Genomic DNA, 21,315 nt, shown 5'->3' on the forward strand with positions numbered 1-21,315 from the left:
TCAGCCAATAAGAGGCAGTGGTCTCCCCCTGGACGTCTTCCTCTCCCAGTAAAACTCCCCATGAAGCTCTGACATGTGCAGGAAAGATCCTGTACTGCAGCAATATACACGGTAACAGTGCGAAGGCACCATGCAGCCATCCGTCAGATAATCGAGGAACCTCCGGCAGATGCTGCGCAAAACATTCAAGAGGATGTAGTTCCTGCTTGTGTCCGTAGCGGAAGTCTTTTCTCTCCTCATGCTTCCAACTTGTCTTGAGAACTTCCAGTGTCTACAACCTGGTTGGAATTTTTCATCAACCTGGGGGAAATTGGAGGAAATAACCTTTCAAGAGTGTTTTTTATTTATTTATTTTATTTTGTTTTGTTTTCTTCAGGTTCAGAGAGAACGGACGGGCTCTACAAAGACTGGCGAGTTCTGTGTGACTTTGCCAAATACAACCTTTTGTTGTTGTTTTTTTGTTCACTTGATAATTTAAAAAAACATATTGTTTATTTATATCGCATTGGTGTGCTGGGGAGGATCTGGGTTTCTATCTCGTGCCTAGCTTGACATGTTTTCAAAATAAAACATATACTCATAATAATAACATTCAATAGATTTACGACGAACACCACACTCTCTTTGTCTATTTTGTGAAAATTCTGTGCACTCTCAATGGATTTGATCCAATACTGATCCAACACTGTTTATTAACTATTAACTAACTGCTGTCATATTTGAATAAGCACTTCAGATGAAGTATAAATCACTTGTCAATATGTCTGTTATTAAATAATACATTGAATGATTAAATACCATTATATTTTTTATCATAATCTCTATGTTAATGCATGTGTTTTGTGATTTATTTATTAAAAGCACTAGTACTCACAAACCTGCTTCAGTTTCGAGACATGTCTTTGTATAAAGGGTGTTTAAAAAATGACCTTCTGCCAATCTTTTGATTTCAAGTGGTAACACATTTCATTTTTTTAGCCCCTCGCACTGGAAAAGGATGAAGGACCAAATGTTGTTCTTCATTTTGCTGCCAAGCAGTTTACACTCACTGCAACTCTTGGTTCTTTTTCTTTTCTTTTTTTTTTTTTCGCTCCCCTCTTTCTGAAGCAAGAAAATTAATTTTAAAATGACGAAAGTGCCGAAGCCAGCAGACGTCAGTGAATTATATTTCTGTAGAGTGAGGCAGCGATGCCATCTGGCCGGTTTCTGATCCATAATTCTCAGAGCCTGCGTACGTGACAGCCCTAGGGGTGTGACAGCTGCTTGTTTGGCCTGACCCTGAGCAATCATACAGCATGACAAATGAGAAAATATCAAAGTCTGCATTTATAAAAAATAATTGCCAGTGCACCTGGCAGTATAAGAGATAAACTGCTTCAGCGGTGACTATGAGGTTAGTTGTAACTATGAACTATGTGAAGATGTTCAACCTCCTGCCAAACAAAACAGTTTTTAAAATTGTTTTGCACAAAGGGAGTTGCCACGCAATTTCATTGTATCTCTGCTACAGTGACAATAAAAGCTATTCTGATTCTGATTCTGATTCTTTTCTCAAAAACAAGACGTGAATGACTCTCCTCTCGTGAGGAAACAGTGGGACACATCGGAGGGCATTCGGCAACGCTAATAGAAAAATCACACAAATGTGCAGTGTGAAGGCTCTATCTAATCTGGTTCACCCTCCGACCCTGCTTTGACGGCTGTGTTGTCATGGCAACCGGCTCACCTTCTCAGATGCATATGTGTTCATGCTGTGTGCCACTTGTGCTCACCACCGCAGTCTATTTCTTCCTACGGAGCCCACATTGGACTCTGTAGGAGGAGCCCCAACATGCTGCTGGTACGGAAGACACTGATGGCGCCGCTGCTTGGTGTTGATTGTGTATGTGTATGTGTGTAAGTGCGTGCGTGCGTGTGTCCATGGTGACGATGAGGATATAGATGACGGTGGTTGCATCTGGGCGCCTCTCGCTGCGCCGCACTGCCATTTCTGTAGGCTACTGAAGTATGGAGGCGGAGAGAGAGAGACAGAGAGAGAGAGAGAGAGAGAGAGAGAGAGAGAGTGAGAGTGTGTGTGTGTGTGTGTGTGTGTGTGTGTGTGTGTGTGTGTGTGTGTGTGTGTCAGAGTAATGCACACACACGCTTCAGAGCCTCAGCTGCGACACACAGACCTGTCTATGTCTAAAAATGGAAAGCACACTTGCTGTTGCTGAGAGGCCACAAGAAGTCTTAACATGAAGCACCTGAACATGCAGAGAGCAACGTGACTACCAGCCTTTGGTGGACGACTGGGAAGATGGAAACTGTGGGATCTGATGTAGAATCATCTGTATATGTTTTTGAGATACACTTATTTTGTGAAACATCACACACAAGACACACCTTTAAAAATGTTGTTGTGTCCATTTAATCCATGCAGAGGTTGATTTACCTTGCGGTGTTAAGCACAGTGAAAGGAACATTATGCAGCACTTTCCCTTAAAATCTTGAATGATTTACGATGCGGCTCTGCATTCTAAAGAATGTCTCCAACAGTGAAATAATTCTGATGGCTCTTCAGGGAAATCTCAAAACATTCTGTGCCTGTGGCTGCCGTGCTGCTGCTGGTGGAGACCCTTAAGCAAAGAAACGTATAAATTATTTGTGTAGAGTGACACTCTATAAAAACTATACCAGACCATTCTGTCATTCCCATTCCATCAGACCCCAAGGTCGAATCGTGTGCTTAAGCTGAGCTCAACCTGTTCTATTCATCCAGTGATAAGGATGTCTCAAGTTCACCACTTATTAGGTCAGTAGAAGAAGCTGATTTTATTATTTTATTATGAAACTTTACAGTGAAACTGTTAATGACTTAATAGATGTTTTCTGTCGCTTAATCAGTTGAATTCCTAATCAAAACATGTCTGAGCTAAATGTATTTGGATAACCAAGTCTCCATTTCCATGTATTTGGATACGACGTTTTATTGCATTTAAGGTCTTTCTGCTGTAACTACTTTATGTAATGTCAGTATTTTAATTACTTTTTAGTTGATGCTATGGCAGTTTCCGCTAAAGGAATTCCATATTTCGCGTTTAGTACAGTTTGTCCTAAACAGCGGTCCGTACAAATAACTAGTCCGTTTTTGGTGCCTGTGATTGGACTAATTGTGAGACAAGCAGAACTCCGATTGGTTAGTTTATCAGCGGAAGCACGGTGGGGGCTATGCTAAAGAGAAGTTTCAATGCAACTTAGACTTCATTGATATTTGGTAGCCGTTTTAACTAGCATATCTTATCCTTTCATACAACCTTGAAGCACCGCACTGCAGCGACCAGTTTGTCTTTATTGAAAACCGGCATTTTTTTTATGAAGCGGTTGTTGCAATTTCAATGTGGCAACGGAGTGAGGTGTGTTAGCTTAGCAACTGTGAAGTTTACATTCTGGATGTGTTCGTCAGTTGAATGCTAACAGCTAACGTTCACGGTAGAAAAAGAAACGCCTTGGCGGATACAAGGTGAGTATAAACAATGCGTACAAAAAAAAAAAAAACTAGTGTGGTTTTCTGCTGTCATGTATGAACTGTTTTTATCCTTAGTCACTGCCTGGTTTTCAAGGCAAGTTAAATCCGTTTGTATGGCGCGTTTCAACAACAGGGCAACTCGAAGTGTCACTATTTCTCCTTCCATAAGCAATAAACGTTCAGTATGTAGTCTTCATTACTCCTCGGTAATTTCCCCTTTCCCCTTTGATTTCCCTTTCGTTCATTTCATTAACAAGGGATCAAATTTAGATTTATTTCGTTTTATTATACTGTTTAACCATCCAACACTTGTCGCCCACCTTCCACAGGATGAACTATCCCCCCACCAAGCGGCTGCGTGGCCTGAACCAGGATACTCCCACAGGGGAAACTTTCGATGACCCGTTTGGGGATGACGATGCGTTTTCCCAGGATGACTTGGCTGAGCTTGACATCCTCGCCTCGCAGGCCTTCACTTCAACCTCCTTATCCGGTCCAGCATCTAAACCTGTTCCAAACCCAGTGGAGACCGCCGGTGGGTCAGCAGGCCAGGGTAGATTATTGAGCAGAACCTCGTCCACTTTCAACAGAGACAGCAAGTTTGAGTTTAACAGCAGCAGTAGCAGAAGTAAGCCGACCAGAGATCCACCTGGTAAGTTCATTGTAAGAAATGTCATTTCTGGAGAGTTGGGTTTTAATTTCATCAGTTTTCTTTATGTTAAATGAGCTTCAATTTCCCCTACGTGTCAGACGACCAGCACCGGCAGTTCGTTCCTGACAGAAATGATGCCAGTGTCCTGGAGGCTCAACATGCAGAACTTAAGAGAAAGGTGAGACTCCACTGTTTGCAGTTCCAAGCATGTTGTACATGATATTTTATGCAGAAAATTGACAACTATGATGTTATTTATATGAATAAAACTTCAAAACCAAAAATCTGTTCATGATCACTAGACTTAGTTAACCCACTGGAAACCTTTAAAGACACTGTTAGACATGTTTTAGGCAACAACAACAACAACAACAAAAAATAGGGGACGCTTCAAGAAAATACACTAATTCTAAATGGGTGGGAGTGTCTTGGATATCTTTCCTGATAATGATTAGATTATATATTAGTAACTAAAGGATGCCACATGCTCCCATTATGCACGACTGACTACGTCAGGGCACGCTCCTCATGAGACAACAGACAGTGTCTCGGAGATCTCCTCCCAGACCTGGACCAGGGCGTCACTGAGCTCCTGGACAGTCTGAGGAGCCACCTGGTGGCACCGGATAGACTGGAACATAATGTCCCAGAGGTGTTCTATTGAGTTTAGGCGAGGTGAACGTGGGGAGCCAATCAATGGCATCAATCCCTTCATCCTCAAGATAAAGCATTGTCCTTCAATCCCACTGCACCAGCAACTGTTGCCCTTCTTGTGCACCTGTTGTTTATTTCATTAACAACAAAGCAGCTGAAAGTCATTTACCCCCTCTGCTACTTAACTGACCAGATTAATATCCCAGGCTGTAATATGATTTACAGGATTCCATTTATCCATTTAAAATGTGGTGTGTTTTATGGCCTAACTCTGAGAATGTGTATTACCTGAGCTTATTTTACCAGCTGACTTTGGTTAAACATGTCGTGTATGTCAATCTAGCTGAAAGAGGTGGAGGAGGACATTTTGGTGAAGAACGGCGAGATCCGAGTCCTGAGGGACTCCCTGAGAGGAGCTCAGCAGGAGAAGGAGACACAGAGACAGAAGCACATCCAGCAGGAGAGTCAGAGGCAGAAGGAGCAGAGCGACAGGGAGAAGGAGCTCAACAGGAAGGTGAGGACCTCAGGCCCAAATGCACAGGACCGCATGGATGCCCCTCAGAGTGAAGCTGACACTTTGCCTTTGTTCAGGTTCATTCTTTGCAGTCTGAACTACAGTTTAAAGAAGCAGAGGTCAATGAAATGAAGACCAAACTGCTCACTTCAGACAAAAACAAGACGGCCTCGCCTCTTCAACGAAACAGGTCCGTCATCACGTCATCAGTGGAGTCTGTGGTCACAGTAATAGTTTAAGTTCCTCATCCAGTGCTGCGTTCATGGACATCAATCCTGATTTTCCTTCTTCTGATGTCCAACTCCCTCTCTCTGTCTCTGCTCTCAGCCCTAAAGTGCTGAGCAGTATTGCCAACGTGCGTCTAGGGAGCGGCGGCGGCGGCAGCAGCAGCAGCTCACCATCTTCAACAGGAAATGGTTTTATCACCAAGGAGATATTTGCCGCCGGCGTCCCGTCTAAAGCGACTCCAGCGAAGAAGCGTAAAGAAGGCAAGGAGAAAGCAACGTCCAAAAGCACATCTGGTGACGCGCAGGACTCGTCAAGACCAGACCCTTTCCTGTCCAGCACGCCTGTTCATCTGCAGAGTCGAGGTCCGTTAGTTTGATCACTTCAATGCTGGCTTTTCGAGAAGAATATTGAAATTGGGGCAGTAAAATGAAGTGCATACCTCCCTGGTGTCCCTGACTGTGATGTGTGTTTGCTTGTGTTGTCCACCAGGTGGAGTCCTGCTGGAGTTGATGCTGCAACAGCCTTTATCTCCCAGCACCCTCAGCCTCTATCACCTGCTGTCCATGAACCCAGCGGACATCAATCGGCTGTACACCAGGTCTGTACTACACACTCTAGTGTCACACTGTGTGAGATATCTATTAAGATGGGGCTCATTCATTCGCATCCAAGCTAAAGAAAGCCAGACAGTTAAACAATACCTACTGTAACATGAACAGGTTCCCACTTTGTGTGTGGGGGAAATAGCCTGCAAGAAAAGAGCTCTGCCACATCCAACCATGTTGTTTTCTTTTTGAACTTGCCCACAATCAAGTTTTTGAGGATTCATTCAGAAGCCCAAAGGTCGCTGTCACCTGATTGGTTTGTCCTGTTTTGTAAATATTCAGATGCAAATTCTGTCATTTAACAATATTGATCAGAAAAATAAACACCCTTAGTACGCATGTGTCCTTTGTCACATCTTTGGAGCTCGGTCTTGCAAGTCACTCAGTCCAGCCACTTCACTTTCTTCACCACCAGATGGCGCCAAATGGAACAGATTTGCCTGTTCGCCTGTTGTAAAAGACACAAGTAGCAAGAGTTGAGGATAGGCATGCAAATTATCAATTCATTAATTAATCATTGTTTGATTGATGATTAACTGATAAGAAGCAATTTTTCTTGAGGATCTAAATTTCACAATGAAAAATGTGCAAGTAACACATCATTTAACCCTCAAATAATGTTAGAGGGTCCAATGTGACCCATTTCGACAATAGAGAACAGTAAAAACACCCTAAACATTTATCCTCTGACTTTAAGTTGACTTCTAATAGGTCACATTGTAACAAGTAACTTGTTCTAGGCATATCGTGGCCATATAATATGCCTCATTGAGGATATTTGAGGAAATGTAACAGCAACTGCGCACTAGGTGCAGCGGGATGGCGTTTTTGTTTTTTTTTGTACCTGCTGCTTTATGTTGCTCTTTTCTTCCCCCCCAGTGGGATACCAGCAAGTTTTCGGCTCCACACAGATGCTAAAGTCGGTGGTGGTGAAGGTGGATCCGCTCTGAGTCCTCTCCAGAGTCTGGCTGTCACTGGACTGAACATGATGAGCCTGAGCCGACCAGATGCTGCAGCCAGCACTGGCAACAAGAGGTAGAGTGAAACCTTTGGCAGCTGGATCCAAAATGGCAAAACAATAGAAAAGGCTTGGGAGTGCATCCATTAATGGAGCAAGAGCACCATCTTGTGGTTGAATTGTGCATCAGCAGAACTGTGCATCTACAAGTCAAACGCAGAACACATTCACCTCTTCACTGTCACCTACAGTGAGTTATTTGTTCTGTAGCCTTGTGTTCCGTGTTCCATGTATGATCCCAAATGTTCTAAGCATTTTAAGTTGGCACATTAGTAACAATTATTTATTTATTCATTTCTTTCTCTATAATGTTGATCTCCAGGTCGTGTCCTGGAGCTGTCCTCCTCCTCCCTCTGCTGGACGTTCATCTGTCTCAGCTCTTTCAGACTGTGGACTCGGTCCGTTCCGGCTCGCACGCTGCGGCGACGCGTCCCTCTGTTCCAACCAAACGACCCGGGAGGCAAGAATTTATCGGTTCGGCCGGTTTCAGTGTGGAGGACATCGGCTTGGCTTCCCTGAGGCTCCTCTACCTGCTGGTGGTCCACAGTGATGAGGTGAGAACGAAGCTTCAGCGCAGATGCCAGTATTCTGCAAGTGGTCGTGTAGGTTGGAGACTGGGAAAGTTGGTCCTCGTTCAGTTGAACCTAAAATTGTATCTGACACTGTTTAAACTCTCCTAAGTCTTTAAAGATTTAGAATAAACACAGAATAGCAGGTGAATGTGAAATCTCTTCTCTGCTACAATGATGCTAAAATATCTCGTATAGTTTAGAACTGTTCTTGTTCATGGCTATTTGGCAGTGGAGGTTTCTAAAGTGAGCTCTGAATGGTCTGAACTGTCTTGAGTGTTTTGTGACTGCTGCCCTTTGTGATGCTCTCAGGTGGTCGAGTCTGTGTTGTCAAAGGAGAATCAGATCAACAGTGGACATCAGTCAGTAAGTGTAACCTTTTACCAGGTCAAGTTCCACATACTGCAAGTTACTATAGCTGCATTTCCATTAGCCTAATGGAAACGCAGCTTATGATGGTCTCTGCCAGCTGATGCGCCCCCTGGTGGGCGAGGGACACTAAAAACCGAGAGGGCCTGGCATCGAATTCTGCTTTGAAATCTATTAAAAACTAAAAACAATCTATTTTCATTCCTTTTGTCTGGCTGTCTGCCTGAAGTGCTCCGCCGCAGGCCCGGGTCTGCGCTCCCAGAATGCCTTGCTCCAGTCGATGCTGCAGGGTCTGCGCGAAGGCGGTGGCCCGCAGAGGGAGAAGCTGGTGCTCGGCGCCATGAAGACTTTGTGCGTTCTGATTGAGAGGACGCCGCACGTGCACAGTTCGAGGTGAGCGCGCGTCGTGCTCGTTTATCTCAGCCGGCAGCTTTATCAGCGGAGGCCGCTGTCGTCTCGCTGCTTCTCACTGCACTCATTGTATCAGAGTCGCTCTATCTAATCTGCTCTGTTATTCTAAAACAGAAGATACAATCAATTTTACAACAGGGAAGTTCTTTTGTTTTTTATTTAGGTGAATTCTTCTTAACATGAAAAGCTTTATTTAAAACCACGACTGACAATGTGCATTTCCTCCCCTGGTTAACGGCTCATGTTCAAGTTCACTTTACTGACTTTACCCCTGAAGTATGGATGTGAAAGTTACACATTTAAATGAAAGATCATGATAGGAAAGTTAAAGTTTTTCTTAGGTTTTTCTTTCTATTGCATCAATGAGCACATGATGTAACGCTCACCTGGAATTGAGTGTGTCTGGGACTATCGTCACACTGACTGGCAGTCGTTGCGTAACAGCCAAACCGCCGCTCCACGCCCCTGTAAATGACGGCCTGCTCGGCGGCGGCGGCGGCGGCGCTGCGGATCCGGATTGACAGGGAGTCTCTCTCACCGAGCGATTACATCATTGTCCCAGTAACCCACCGAGTCAGCAGACACACGACAAACAGAGGGGATCTTTCCGCTGTCTGCCCTCGGCGCTCTGAAAGCCCACAGCGGCCACTGCGTTCCTGTCGCCTCGGCAAACGGCTCATCAAATAAACACAAACGCCACTTTATCGGACTTCAGAGCATTCTGAGCCACGTCACGGGACGTTTTCCCAGCGGCTCATCGTTACATATGAACATGCAATGAACGTACAATGAATACTGATCTGTGTGTGTGTGTGTGTGTGTGTGTGTGTGTGTGTGTGTGTGTGTGTGTGTGTGTGTGTGTGTGTGTGTGTGTGTGTGTGTGTGTGTGTGTGTGTGTGTGTCAGGTTGCAGTGCGTCCTGCAGCCGCTGTGCGCCTGCCTGTCGGCAGACGGCGGGCTGCCCGCGGCATCGCACTGCGTGTCGGTCCTCACGTCGGCGTGCGGCCACCGCTCCCTGGCTCGCCAGCTGTGCTCTCAGCACGGTAAGACGCCGCGCCTGCCCTCACACCAGCGGCTGACGTCACAGCCGTGTCACCCGCCCACCGGAGGCCCACTTGACACCGTGACTCAACACACTCGGGTCGCTTCAACAGCACTCAACCAGCAGGTTTTTGGGTTTGTTTTTTTTTAAGCCTAACGGCCACCGCTGTGGTTTCTCCCGCAGACCCCTGTGTTTTCCTCAAGCTGTTCAGCTTCAGCAGAACCAGAACCGACAGCCAGTCGACGCACAGAGACTGGATCCAGCTGGACCTGCAGGTGACGATGATAGATGATTAACCTGGTTTCATGTAAACGGAATGAGGAAGCAGCATTCTTTAATTATTAATCTTTTATACGCTTTAAGGGCAGTTTTTTTTTTTTTTCACGACATCAAATGCTGCTGGGTTTTTTTCCGTGCTGGTGAAAAACCACCCGTGACACCGGTTGACTCTTGCGGTTTCTGCGTGTCAGGTGATCCGTCTGCTGAACCGCCTGATGTCTCAGGGAGTCGGCTGTTGGAGCAGCAGCAGCAGCAGCGACCAGCTCAGCACCTGCCAGTGTTACACCGAGGTAAAAAAAATAAATAAAAAATCCACCTCTCTCGCTGTGTTCTTCACAAGTTTGGACACACCCTGTGGATTGAATGTCTTTTCTTTCATTCTCGTGACTATTGACATTGCAGTTTCTCACTGAACGCATCAAAACTACGTATGACGAACACACATGGAATTATGTAGGAAATGATAAAAGTGCAAAATAACTCCAAAACGTTTGATATTTAAATTAGCCACCTTTCCTAGAAAGCATGTTTAAAGTTATTTAACCTGTTTTTTTCTTTGTTGAGTGAATTATATATCTCTTGCTCATATTTTTGATGTCTTCCGTATCTACCTGCAATGTACAAAGTACTAAAGATAAAGAAAAAAAACATTGCAGTAGAAGGTGTGTCGTGTGCGTGAGAACCGCTCGGAGGGTAGGAAAACCAAATGACTTGTATTGCACTGCGAGTATACACTTTTATTCATGTATTTATGGGCAGTATATTAACCCTTTACCAATCTTGTTTGTTGGACCACAGCTGGTGCAGATGTTGGTCATCGTCTTCCACCGCCAGTGGCTGGAGCTGCGCGGCGCTCCGCTGCTCGCCAAGTCCGCAGGTCAGCAGCATCTTTGATTTTGATTTTTTTTTTTTCTTTTTTTTTTACACACGTCTCATGTCGTCATCCGCCTCACAGCAGAGTTTTCCTCCCTAGACTCCGCCCCCTCGCCGCCCGCCGCATCCCTGCTGAGGGAGTCTCTGCTGCTGCTGCACTGGCTGCAGCTGCATCACGGCAGCCTGCCGGAGGGCTCCAGGCCGCCGCTGCACATGTACGAGCAGGTGGTCCCCGCCGTGCGAGACACGCTGAGGAAGATCCCTGAGCTGAGCGAGAGCGAAGGTGCGCGCACACACACACACACACACACACACACACACACACACACACACACACACACACACACACACACACACCACAGGCATCTCGATTCTTCCTGGAAGAGCTGAAGTGCCGTCCAGGAAGTTTTCAAAGAAAAGTTTACACCCACCAGCACTTGAGCCGCCTAAGACATCAAACTCAGTTTTGACCTATTTTCCAATTGCTGGAAGTTAGAACATTTTGTTGAAGCTGTTTATAGCTGTAAATATTTATATTTGTTCAGACTACGTCCACGTCGTGCCTCGTTTGTGGTATTTGGAAATGGAGTCAGGAGTCACCAACCGTTTTGAACCTGAGAGCTGCTTCATTGGAACTGAGTCATATGAAGGGCAACCAGTTTGCTCCACGCTCCTGAAATAACTCATTGTCTCAGTTCGCCTTTAGTTAGCAATATATTCCTAACTATATTACTAATATATATTATTATTATTATTATTAATGATACTGATCTACGTGAAGACACCACCTTTGCACTTTTATATTTATACAGACTTTTTCATCCGACCTGGTTGATTTCTATCTAAAGACATTTAATGACCTTAGTTTTATGTTGACATTCTGTGTGACAGGCTTGTTTATGTCAATGTTGTTTGTTAGCAAATGCTGTTGATGTCTTCGGTTCTTCTTTGACCGACTTCAGTCTTTGTTTTAGTTTCCTTCTTGCGGCAACACAAGCAATTTCCCCTCGGGATCAACCACTCTGATTAAAACGCATTCAAACTTCAATTCTCAAACCCCAGTTATTCATTGTATTTTTTTCCCTTCCTCATTTCTCAACGTGTATTGCCGCAGTTCAATCCACAACCTCGGTGGAAAGTGGAAAACCAGAGTAAACACAGCTCACCAGTTTATTCTCACACGCGCGCTCGTTGCCTCAAAGGTTTGCGTCTCTGTTTGTTTTGGCCCGCCAATGCCGCGCAGGCCTCTGCGGTATCAGAAAAATCAATTTCCTGTTTCCTCTCGGCAGAGCTGGCGCTGGAGGAAATCTGCCGCTCCGAGAGCGACGACACGGACGACGCGGCCGCCGACAGCCTTTCCTAAACCGCCATTCACCCGCCAGCGCGTCGGGTCGCAGTTTGAAAACCGAGGTGAGGCAGAGGACGAACGCGCCCCAGAGAAGGATGAGGGTGCGGCTGCTGTGACGGGAACGCATTGACACGAGGAGATCTGACGAAGCCTCAGGTCCGAGCCGTTTGGGGCTTTTTGCGTGCAAAGGAAAAATGAACTGATCATTTTCCTCGCTGCACCGTTTCCTCCTGCAAGCCCCCCCCCTGCCCACCTCCTCCTCCTCCCTAATGTTCCACACTGACACATCACATTTCTGTCCCCGCCCTGCTGACGTTCTCCGTCATGTTACTTCTCTGCCGTCAACCCCACCGCAGAGGAACTCTCAGCCCCTCAGCCGTCTTCAGCACGTCCACACTCACTCTCGATAAAGACCAAAAGACGAAGCAGAGCAGTTGATGAAGTATCTTTATTCACTCTCCAACTTTCACTGAGGTATAAATGACATACTCGAGAAGAAGGCATCCTGTTGGTTGGCTGCGTGACAGCAGGGTTTGACAAACGGAACAAAGGGCTTGAATGAAGACACCCCCCCCCGCCCCCCCTTACCCTCCACTTCCCTAACCCATCAAATAAAAAATAATAAAGAAAATCCTGTGCTCACAAACTGTTCTGCTGCTGGCTAATCCAGTTGTTGTAAATACTGCATTCGCGTGGACACAGTAGGGGAAGAAAAATATTTTCAGATGACTTTTTTTTTTTTTTATCATTATGAACTAAAACAAACCAAAAACAGCAAGTTTGACCCTGAGGTAACGGGCCTGTAAAACACTACAGGCAAAAATACATGTTGAATAAAAACAATGAAGTGGGATTCAAAACGTTTCTCGCGTCATTTTTGGGATTGTGAATGGCAAAATGTCTGTCGCTGCTGATGAGATTTAACACTGGCTTTGTCAACTGATCCTTCAATCACAATGTTCACAAGGAATTAACTGGAATCACTTTGGGGGGTTTACATGGTCACTTTCCCGTCACTCAAATCAAACTCGGCGTCTAACCTGCGTTAACAACACTGCATGAAGCGATCGAGTCGACGCCGTGCACTGACCTGATCGCATGAGCCCAATCCCAGCCATGTCTGCATTTTATACCAAAAGAAACATTAAAATATGAGCAGGAAGAGACGAGCAGGAGCGATCATTGTGTATCCAGGATGTGGCACAAAGCTCAGACAGAGGGAAGCAATCCCGTGTGCTGTGTCCATGGACTCCAATCGGATAAAAACAGTTGCGCCACTTCCTCCGACCGAGCCAATAGAATCGGAAAGGAGTGTTTACATGACACCATTTTAATCAGGTCGGCACTTAACCCGACCAGTGTAACCACGCCTGCTGGGTGAACGGCTACAACCCAGTTTAGCCTCCCAGGTCCAACGTTTTTCTTCTCTCCGTTATCTGGTTTAAATCACGTGCTGCGCTCAGGGGATTTGCGTCAAAAACAGTTGTCACGAGTTCAGTCGTCACGCCGCTTCGCTGAGAGAGCAGAATCAGTTAAATGGAACTGCAGGGTGTCAATTGAGTTTGCGGTGGGACTCTGGGTTTAAAATGAAATGATTCCTCTGTCAACCAGTTGTTGCAAAACTCACAAACACATTGCTTTGCTCCACAGTAGGAACTGTTGATATCAAACATATTTTTAAAAAAAAATAAATAAAAAAATGTTTGGTTTGTGAGGCCTATAAAGATGAAGCCACTTAATGATTCCACATGGGGGTCAAATTAAAAACGTCAAGTAGCTTTAATAAATCTCTCTCAAAGCAATTAAAGTTTCCAGCCTGGCTTTAATAATAAGTTTGTTAATGCTATTAAAAAAAAAAAAAAAAAAAGGTGGGGGACGGGGGGGGGGAGTTTAGGCAGAATATTGAAAGCGGAGCCTCGGTTACATGTGGGTAATAACTGTCTCCAGGATGCTTTGGCTTCACTGTAGTCTGATGGGAAGGAGGACGAAGCAGGTGAATGGGTCTGGATCAGTCAAAGACGAGAAGCAGGTGGTGGAAATGTCACAGAGGTCCAAGCGACAGCCAGTGGAAGGCACACATGGTCAAGTATTCCAGGATCAGACTCTCTCTGTCGTGTAGTGTGTGTGTTTGTGTGAGAGTGAGTGAGTGAGTGCACTGGTGTCAACATAGTTACTGGGATTCGTTTACACAACCAGGATTGAGGGCAGCTGCTGTGAGGATCCACACTTTGGTTTACGGGTGGGGGGTGCGAGTTTAAACACTGCGAAGTCGTCTGCTGCGAGAGGAGGTGGGGAATGTTAGCGTAGCTTAGCTTAGCTTAGCGTAGCTTGTCTCGGCGAGTCCCTGTCGGTTCAGTGCGTCTTTTCCGTCCAGGTGGGCACCACCTGGTTGTCGTCGTCCTCGGCTCCGCCCTGCGCCGGCCTCAGCGAGGGGCTGTGCGCGTGGTGGGCGGCCTTGTGCGCGCTGCGGTGGGGCGCGCGCGTGTTGCTCAGCCACGGGTGCATCAGCAGTTCCGACGCCCGCAGCCGCTCGCAGGGCGACTTCCTCAGCATGCAGCCCACCAGGCACCTGGCCCGCGGCGACAGCCAGTCCGGCAGGCTGTAGGCGCCGCGGCGGATCTTGGCGAACAGCACGGCGGGCTGCGTGTCCTGGAAGGGGTAGCGGCCCACCAGCATGGTGTACAGGGAGACGCCCAGGCTCCACACGTCGGCGGCGCGGCCCGCGTACGAGCCCTTGCCGTTGGTCAGCAGCTCGGGGCTGACGTAGGCGGGGCAGCCGTGTCGGTCCGTCAGCGAGTCGTCCTCGCGGTCGTTCAGCACGACGCAGTCGTTGAGTCCCAGCAGAGCCAGGTGCGTCCTGCGGGAATCACACACACACACACACACACACTGTTAAAGCACTGGCTGGGAGGCAGGGGCGGTACATTGACAATTCCACCACTACAGCATCGCAAGTCTTTTTTTTTTTTTAACATTGACATTTCTTCTGACTTGATTGGCCTGGACTTTGTTCTTGGCGGAAACGAGACACTCAAGGAAGAACTTTAATGTAACCCTGACCCTAGGACAGTAAGAACAGGCTGCTATAGGTTTAAACGTCAAAATCAATAGTGAGTAGTCAGTAGGTAATCGATCACACTAAACTACATAACATGTTCGTGGAGTCATTGCATTGTTGGAGACATGAAATGAAACAAACAAATTCTGCTAATTCGACTGAGGCGAGGTCAAAGTTCGTGACTGCAATATGGCAATTGCAAATTCCCAGACTTTTCCATGACCATGCCATGTAGACATTTCAGGTATCTACGTATTGCCACTCCCACGTGAGTAAAGATCTCACCCCGTGGCCACCCCGAAAAAAACATTTTCTATTTTCTGGATACATCGAAATTGATGTGCTTTTAATTCAAACCCACGCATGTGGATGTGGCGCTGCGGCATCTCACCTGTGCTCGTCGGTGAAGACGAACCTGCGCAGCTTGAGGTCTCGCAGGACGACCCCGTGCTCGTGGCAGTGCGCCACGGCGGCGAGCACCTGGGCGAACAGACGACCCGCCTCCTCCTCGCCCAGCCGCTTCCTGCTGCGCAGGTACGCGTGCATGTTGCCGTGGTGGCCCTGCAGGAAGACGTACACGCCGTCCGGGCCGACCACCACGTCCTGCAGGCCGCAGACGTTGGCGTGCTGGCCGACGCGGGCGTAGGCGGCCAACCTCTCCTGGTAACCGCGCAGTGGAACCACCTGTGAGGCCAAGAAGGTGGAGTTAAGCAAGGTAACTGCAGTAGTTCCAGCAGAGTCTGTGGTAGTTTGTGTATATGTGTAAATATATATGTATATTTACACACACACACACACACACACACACACACATATATATATATATGTAAATATATCATATATATATATATACATATACACATATATATATACACATATATATATATACACATATATATATATACACATATATATATACACATATATATACACACACATATATACACACACATATATACATAAATATATATATATATACACACATATATATATATATATATATACACACATGTATATAATCATATACATTACACATACATATACATATACGTTACACATACATATAAATAATACAATACATACATGCATACATATAGAGGAGTAATTTGTGGAAGCGCTACCTGGCAGGTGTACTGCTGCTTTGTGTGCACGTGCTCAGCCTTGTAGGTCTCCTCGCCCTCGCAGCGCTCCAGCAGCAGGTAGCGGCCCACTCTGGAGGGGAGCTGGCCCAGGCTGGACTTGGGAGCGGCGGGGCCGCTGGGCCGCAGGCAGGGCGGGATGCCGATGGCCGGGGGCTGCGTGGCCAGGCGCGCCTGCTTAAACTTGGGCAGTCCCTCGCTGGGCTCATCCAGCAGCCTCTTCAGGCACACCTGGGACTTGGCTGTGGACACGGCCGCGGGGTTCATCTGTTCATCAGAAGGAGACAAACTGACGTCACGGGGGTTTGACTCGACAAGGCCGGTCTTGTGGCGTGGTTGCAGCGAGTCGGTGCAACAGGATATTAAAGCGTGTCAGACTGAGTCACTGCTGCTGCTGTAGAGGGTGAGCCTCCTTACTTTTCCACACGTTAACTTGCACAACTCATCAGAAGTCATTCTGCTCAGTGCAAGCTCATTCCAAATTGGTCCTGATTGGATCCTTTGTTTGTGCACATAGTGAAATAACTAAAACAAATATACCTGTATTCAGTCCTTTTTCCAGTAAATACTGCCCACTCTAGCAGCTCTACTGGCTTCATGACTCATTACAGATTACATGGTCAACAGTTGGCAGAACTAAAGTCCATGACAAACTGTCCTCGGCCTCAACTTCGGCCTCTCCTCGTCAGCCGTTCGTTTGTCTCCCATTGGTTCAAAGTATGGGGCCGTTCTTTGTCTTCCACCACGTGAGAAGCGGAGGCTGTTTAGCTGCACGCCTAAAAGTAAAAGTGAAATCAGGCGTGCACTGATTCATCCGTCTGTCTATTTCCTATCAGCACTCGCGGAGGTGGGCTTCCTGTGACTAAACAGTCAGAGGGTTTATCACACCATCGATTCATTCCGTGCTGTTCTTTCAGTTAACCAGCGAGGTGCATTTTTAGTGCATCCACAATAAAAAGGTTGTTCATTTATCATCACTTAGGTTTCATTTTGACTCGCTTTAGATTTATTTTTATTTTTAAACAACAGTTGAACATAAAAATCTATTCCAGTCGCGCCCCCTGCTGGGTGACCCACCGGCTCTGAGGGGATATTTTGAGAAAAGTAATATTAGTGTCTCCCTCTCGCTGTGTTCTGCGTCTCCGACACTCGCATGTTACACCGTTAACGTCTATAGGCTTCATGATGCAACTTCCTGTAAGCCGGGACGCTGGCAGCTTTCAAATTGTTGCATCAGAGCACAACAGTTTATAGTTTAAACAGGCTTTAAATATAATCAACACCTACCACACAAGCACACACACACGCGCACACGCACAGATAATGAGTGTGTTTGTGTGGGTTGTTTTTTTTTTTTTTTTTTGGAGTGCCCACGGTCTCTGTGGCGACACTGTTGGAAACCTGTGGTTGGCCAACGCTGCTTTCACTCTGGTGAAACACCCTGAGTCACAGCATCAACACAACAGTACTGTCATCCCCTGACACACACACACACACACACACACACACACACACACACACACACACACACACACACACACACACACACACACACACACACACACACACACAGAGGATATGTGCTGGTTGATGTGTCATTGCGATCTGTGAAGGATTTCTACATCTTCTATCTTTAGCTGTGATTTCACAGTTTAAGAAAATAACTTAAAAAAACAGATTAACTGTTTTTCATCCTCTGTTGAAATCCTATTGAAAACTTTCTGTGATGCTCATCAACTTTGATGTGTTTTTGTACAGTTGTCCTGACACACACACACACACACACAAGTTGCAACAAATACTAATGAAATGATTTCATACTTTCAAACTTCGAATGGCTGAACAAAGACTTCTGACGTTTTTGGCTTTGGACTGATGCTCTGATGTGACAACGTTTTAACCCAAAAACACTTTCAAAATAAAACATAATAATTATAATCTAACTAATTGTTTTCATGGATGTTTTACTTTTGTGTTCAGCTACTTCGGGCAAGGAGTCACTCGGTGCATCGTGTGTATTTAAAAGTTTTCCAACAGGTTTCCTCACTGTTAATTATTCTCACTCAACTCGAGGGATCGCACACGTTGCTATATCCATATTGCAAGTCAGCCATGAAAGTTTTATTTTGCCTTTTTCTTTTTATATTTATTAACCCACTTAAGGATTAAACATATTCACAAACAGGAAAAGCCTCCATTAAAAAAAAATCCATGTAACTTGCATGCAACACAACACATTTCATGACTCATTTTCAGTAGTTGAAAGTCTTCGCTGCTTTTACGTCTCGCCTGTCAATAACGCAAACGCCGCCAAACAAAGCGCTTCCTGCGTGGCCATATTAGGAGTCATTACCCAGCTGCAAAACCCCACAGTGCAGGTCAGCGGATGCGTGCCGTTTGTTTTTGAACAGCGCTTTCCAGGAGAACGCGTAGTTCGAAGTGCTTGCGCACACGCAACAAACACAATATGACTACCTTAATGATCCCATACCTCTATAATTTTTTAAATAATTAAAAAAAAAAATGTATATCTTTCCCCCCCTCACTATTTACTCTGGTCCGCTGCAAAGCAAAGGCTCAAAACCAAGGTCGGCGGAGGATGTCTGCGCGCGTCTTGCATGTTTTCGGTAGCCTACATTCAGTTTAAAGCACATCTGTTGTGAAGAAATCGACCTCAACGTATCTGGTATAAAGTTTGGCCGCACCGGTCATTTTCCCTACCGTGCGTGCTTGGAGGTGTTTTGAATGGTCAGGGAAAAGTGGTAGATCCGGGCAGAATCGATGGAAGTCCGGGCTGTGGAAGTGCTGCTGTCGGCCTCTCGTCCGTGCAGAAGAACCCTCCAGTAGTTGCTGTGTGAGTTTCCTCCTGAAGTTTGACCGGGAGCAGCTACTGGGACTGATACTGGGAACACTGGAGCCGAGTGACGTCTTTGTCTTTTCCCGTGCTGCGTGCGGGTTGCGCAACCTGTCGTCAGTCAGCTGTTAGTGGCTTTCTTTGAGTAGAATTAAACAGAAACGCACCGGGTGATTCTTGAAAATGAAGATAAACTGTGTCCAAAGTTCCTTTACTCTTTCCATTTGGAGAAACCGCTGAAAAGAAAAGAAAAAACGCCGTTCTAATACATCCGGAGTCGAGGCGAACAAAGCCGAGTCGCACCGAGCCGCCGGCTGCCTTCCTGCCCGACTTTTAAGCGCCTGCGCTGGGTTCCCTGGTGAGTGGACTTGCTGTTGGTTCCGGTCGGTAGTGTGGAACAGGTCTCTGTCCGGGTCCTCGCTCCTCGTCAGAACTTTGCGCCGGGCGGACTGAGCGCTCGGTCGGACTCACTCCGGCTCTGTGTTGTTTCCTCCGGCGTGTCGTCACCCTGTGAAGGGGGCGGAGCTACGATGTTGCAATCCGGAGCCGATAGTTCGTCAGAATACACACGGTTTCGATATGACTGGCGGGGGACAGGCGGAGTCAAAGATGTCACCGCCAGGGTCACATTCCTTGCGTTTACAATCTCGAATAGTTTGATAAAGCGATCAAAACAACGAGACTCAGCGTCGCTTTTAAGGTTAACTGCCTGACCGCGACTGCATAATTAACAATTTCGCAATCATGTACATGGTGAATAGCTGCCGGGTAAGGTTTATATTTCAGTGATATGACGGCTTTTCTATATATAGATATGATATACAGGCTGTGTGTAATGTGTTATTATTTTAAAAGCAATTATCTTGAAAACTACGAAGTCTAGCTCAGTGAAGTTGAACTCTTTAGGTGTTGAACATCCAAAGTTTATTATGGGACTACCAAGTCCAAAATTGTTTGGCAGTTGGTGAAGGTTTTCAAAAATTTTGCATTAAAGGCACATTGAAAATGACTCCTCTTTGGGAGTCAACCTGAAAACAGAACAAAAAAATAAAACATTACTGCAAGTGGCAGTTGAGAATACTGTTAAGAAGGCCCAGATGGACCAGCGCCACATAAATGTTTGTAACTGCTTGAGTGAACACTCTCCAATCTGTTTTAAGGATTATAATGTTTCAGTTCATCAGTCGAATGTTTCTGAGAATCAGGTGGTCCCGGGCCTGACAAACATTGGATACAATGCCACACGCTGCACGTCACAGTTCTGGAAGCACTGGTGGAAGTGCCTTTTAAATGGGGGTCGTGCTGTAGCTTTTTTTGTTTGGTTGTTTTTTTTGTTTTTTTTTTGGTTGCTTGTTTATCTGCATGTCTGCTTTTTAATCTTTTGATCTGGACCTTGACTCTGTTAAATAATAAATGTCTATTAAATCTATTAAATACAAAATCTTGATCCGTTTCTATACATTTTGTTCTATCATTTCAACAGGAATTGGCAAAATTATTGGCCTGCAAAATGTTTTTGGACACCCTGTATATCTCATCAACCTGCATCAGGGACCTAAAGGTCTACTGCACAAGATGTACACTTACCTAACTGCAGTAAAACCCGCTGAAAATACATGTGAGCATATTTATTATATTTTCTTTCATAGACACTTACTTATGGCCACGCTAGCTAATTAATTCTAGATATCAATAATGCATTTTATCAGAAATCCCACAGTAGATCCGTCTTCTGGGCTGTTGCAGATATGTGGTTGCGCAATATGGCAAATATAGTCAAACAACCCTCTTATTTTGAATCACCCATTGCAAACAATTAATAGGAAAGGCCATTGGTTAGGCAACGTTCAGTAAATCTATTGAGTCACTGTATAACACACACCAAAGTCAAGTGTACATGTGATTCATTGGCAATACAGCTGCTCGGGGGCAGAGTTGGTGCAGTCAAAGTATTTATGGTGAGCTGCCCTTCCACCCTTATTATTAAAAAGACAAACAAATTGAAACAGGGCCTTGTTCAAGGCAAACATCTCCGTTGAAAAAGCATTTTATTGTCTTAGTCATAGCAACCAACCGCCGGCAAATCAAAAAAAAGAGAAGAAAACCTCAGGGTCATTATGACTTTCCAGCTGAGTAGTTGTTTTTCCTCCCCGACAGCAGGGAGCCAATCACAGCCTTGCCTGTGACCTCAGACAGAC

At 45.8% G+C, this 21,315-nt stretch overlaps 2 protein-coding genes across 2 annotated transcripts; one reads left to right on the top strand and one right to left on the bottom strand.

Moving 5' to 3' along the window:
* The first annotated feature begins 3,186 nt into the window (after positions 1 to 3,186).
* On the top strand, positions 3,187 to 12,926 carry atrip (ATR interacting protein). The gene is made up of 17 exons (XM_076025107.1): positions 3,187 to 3,499; positions 3,835 to 4,157; positions 4,256 to 4,335; positions 5,155 to 5,325; positions 5,403 to 5,515; positions 5,653 to 5,915; positions 6,043 to 6,151; positions 7,038 to 7,193; positions 7,499 to 7,730; positions 8,058 to 8,111; positions 8,344 to 8,507; positions 9,431 to 9,567; positions 9,750 to 9,841; positions 10,037 to 10,135; positions 10,644 to 10,722; positions 10,819 to 11,001; positions 12,008 to 12,926. The coding sequence occupies exons 1-17, from the start codon at positions 3,447 to 3,449 to the stop codon at positions 12,079 to 12,081; spliced, it is 2,382 nt and encodes a 793-aa protein (XP_075881222.1). The 5' UTR covers positions 3,187 to 3,446; the 3' UTR covers positions 12,082 to 12,926.
* A 1,273-nt stretch (positions 12,927 to 14,199) lies between these two features.
* Positions 14,200 to 16,555, bottom strand: trib3 (tribbles pseudokinase 3). The gene is made up of 3 exons (XM_076025108.1): positions 16,246 to 16,555; positions 15,516 to 15,808; positions 14,200 to 14,923 (listed from the first exon to the last, which is right to left on the bottom strand). The coding sequence occupies exons 1-3, from the start codon at positions 16,528 to 16,530 to the stop codon at positions 14,419 to 14,421; spliced, it is 1,083 nt and encodes a 360-aa protein (XP_075881223.1). The 5' UTR covers positions 16,531 to 16,555; the 3' UTR covers positions 14,200 to 14,418.
* Between the last annotated feature and the right edge of the window lie 4,760 nt (positions 16,556 to 21,315).

This window comes from Nelusetta ayraudi, unplaced genomic scaffold, assembly GCF_046127955.1.
Source record: "Nelusetta ayraudi isolate G7.1 ecotype Tasmania unplaced genomic scaffold, CSIRO-AGI_Nayr_v1 ptg000017l, whole genome shotgun sequence".
In the NCBI taxonomy this organism is placed as follows: domain Eukaryota; kingdom Metazoa; phylum Chordata; class Actinopteri; order Tetraodontiformes; family Monacanthidae; genus Nelusetta; species Nelusetta ayraudi.

Bases quoted from the DNA above. Each gene is read 5' to 3' on its own strand.
- atrip (XM_076025107.1), top strand. From the start codon at position 3,447: ATGCTAACAGCTAACGTTCACGGTAGAAAAAGAAACGCCTTGGCGGAT. The intron at 5,916-6,042 runs GTCCGTTAGTTT...GTTGTCCACCAG, and splicing joins TGTTCATCTGCAGAGTCGAG to GTGGAGTCCTGCTGGAGTTG. The intron at 9,842-10,036 runs GTGACGATGATA...TCTGCGTGTCAG, and splicing joins GGATCCAGCTGGACCTGCAG to GTGATCCGTCTGCTGAACCG.
- trib3 (XM_076025108.1), bottom strand. From the start codon at position 16,530: ATGAACCCCGCGGCCGTGTCCACAGCCAAGTCCCAGGTGTGCCTGAAG. The intron at 15,809-16,245 runs GTAGCGCTTCCA...TTGGCCTCACAG, and splicing joins AGCAGCAGTACACCTGCCAG to GTGGTTCCACTGCGCGGTTA. The intron at 14,924-15,515 runs GTGAGATGCCGC...TGATTCCCGCAG, and splicing joins GTCTTCACCGACGAGCACAG to GACGCACCTGGCTCTGCTGG.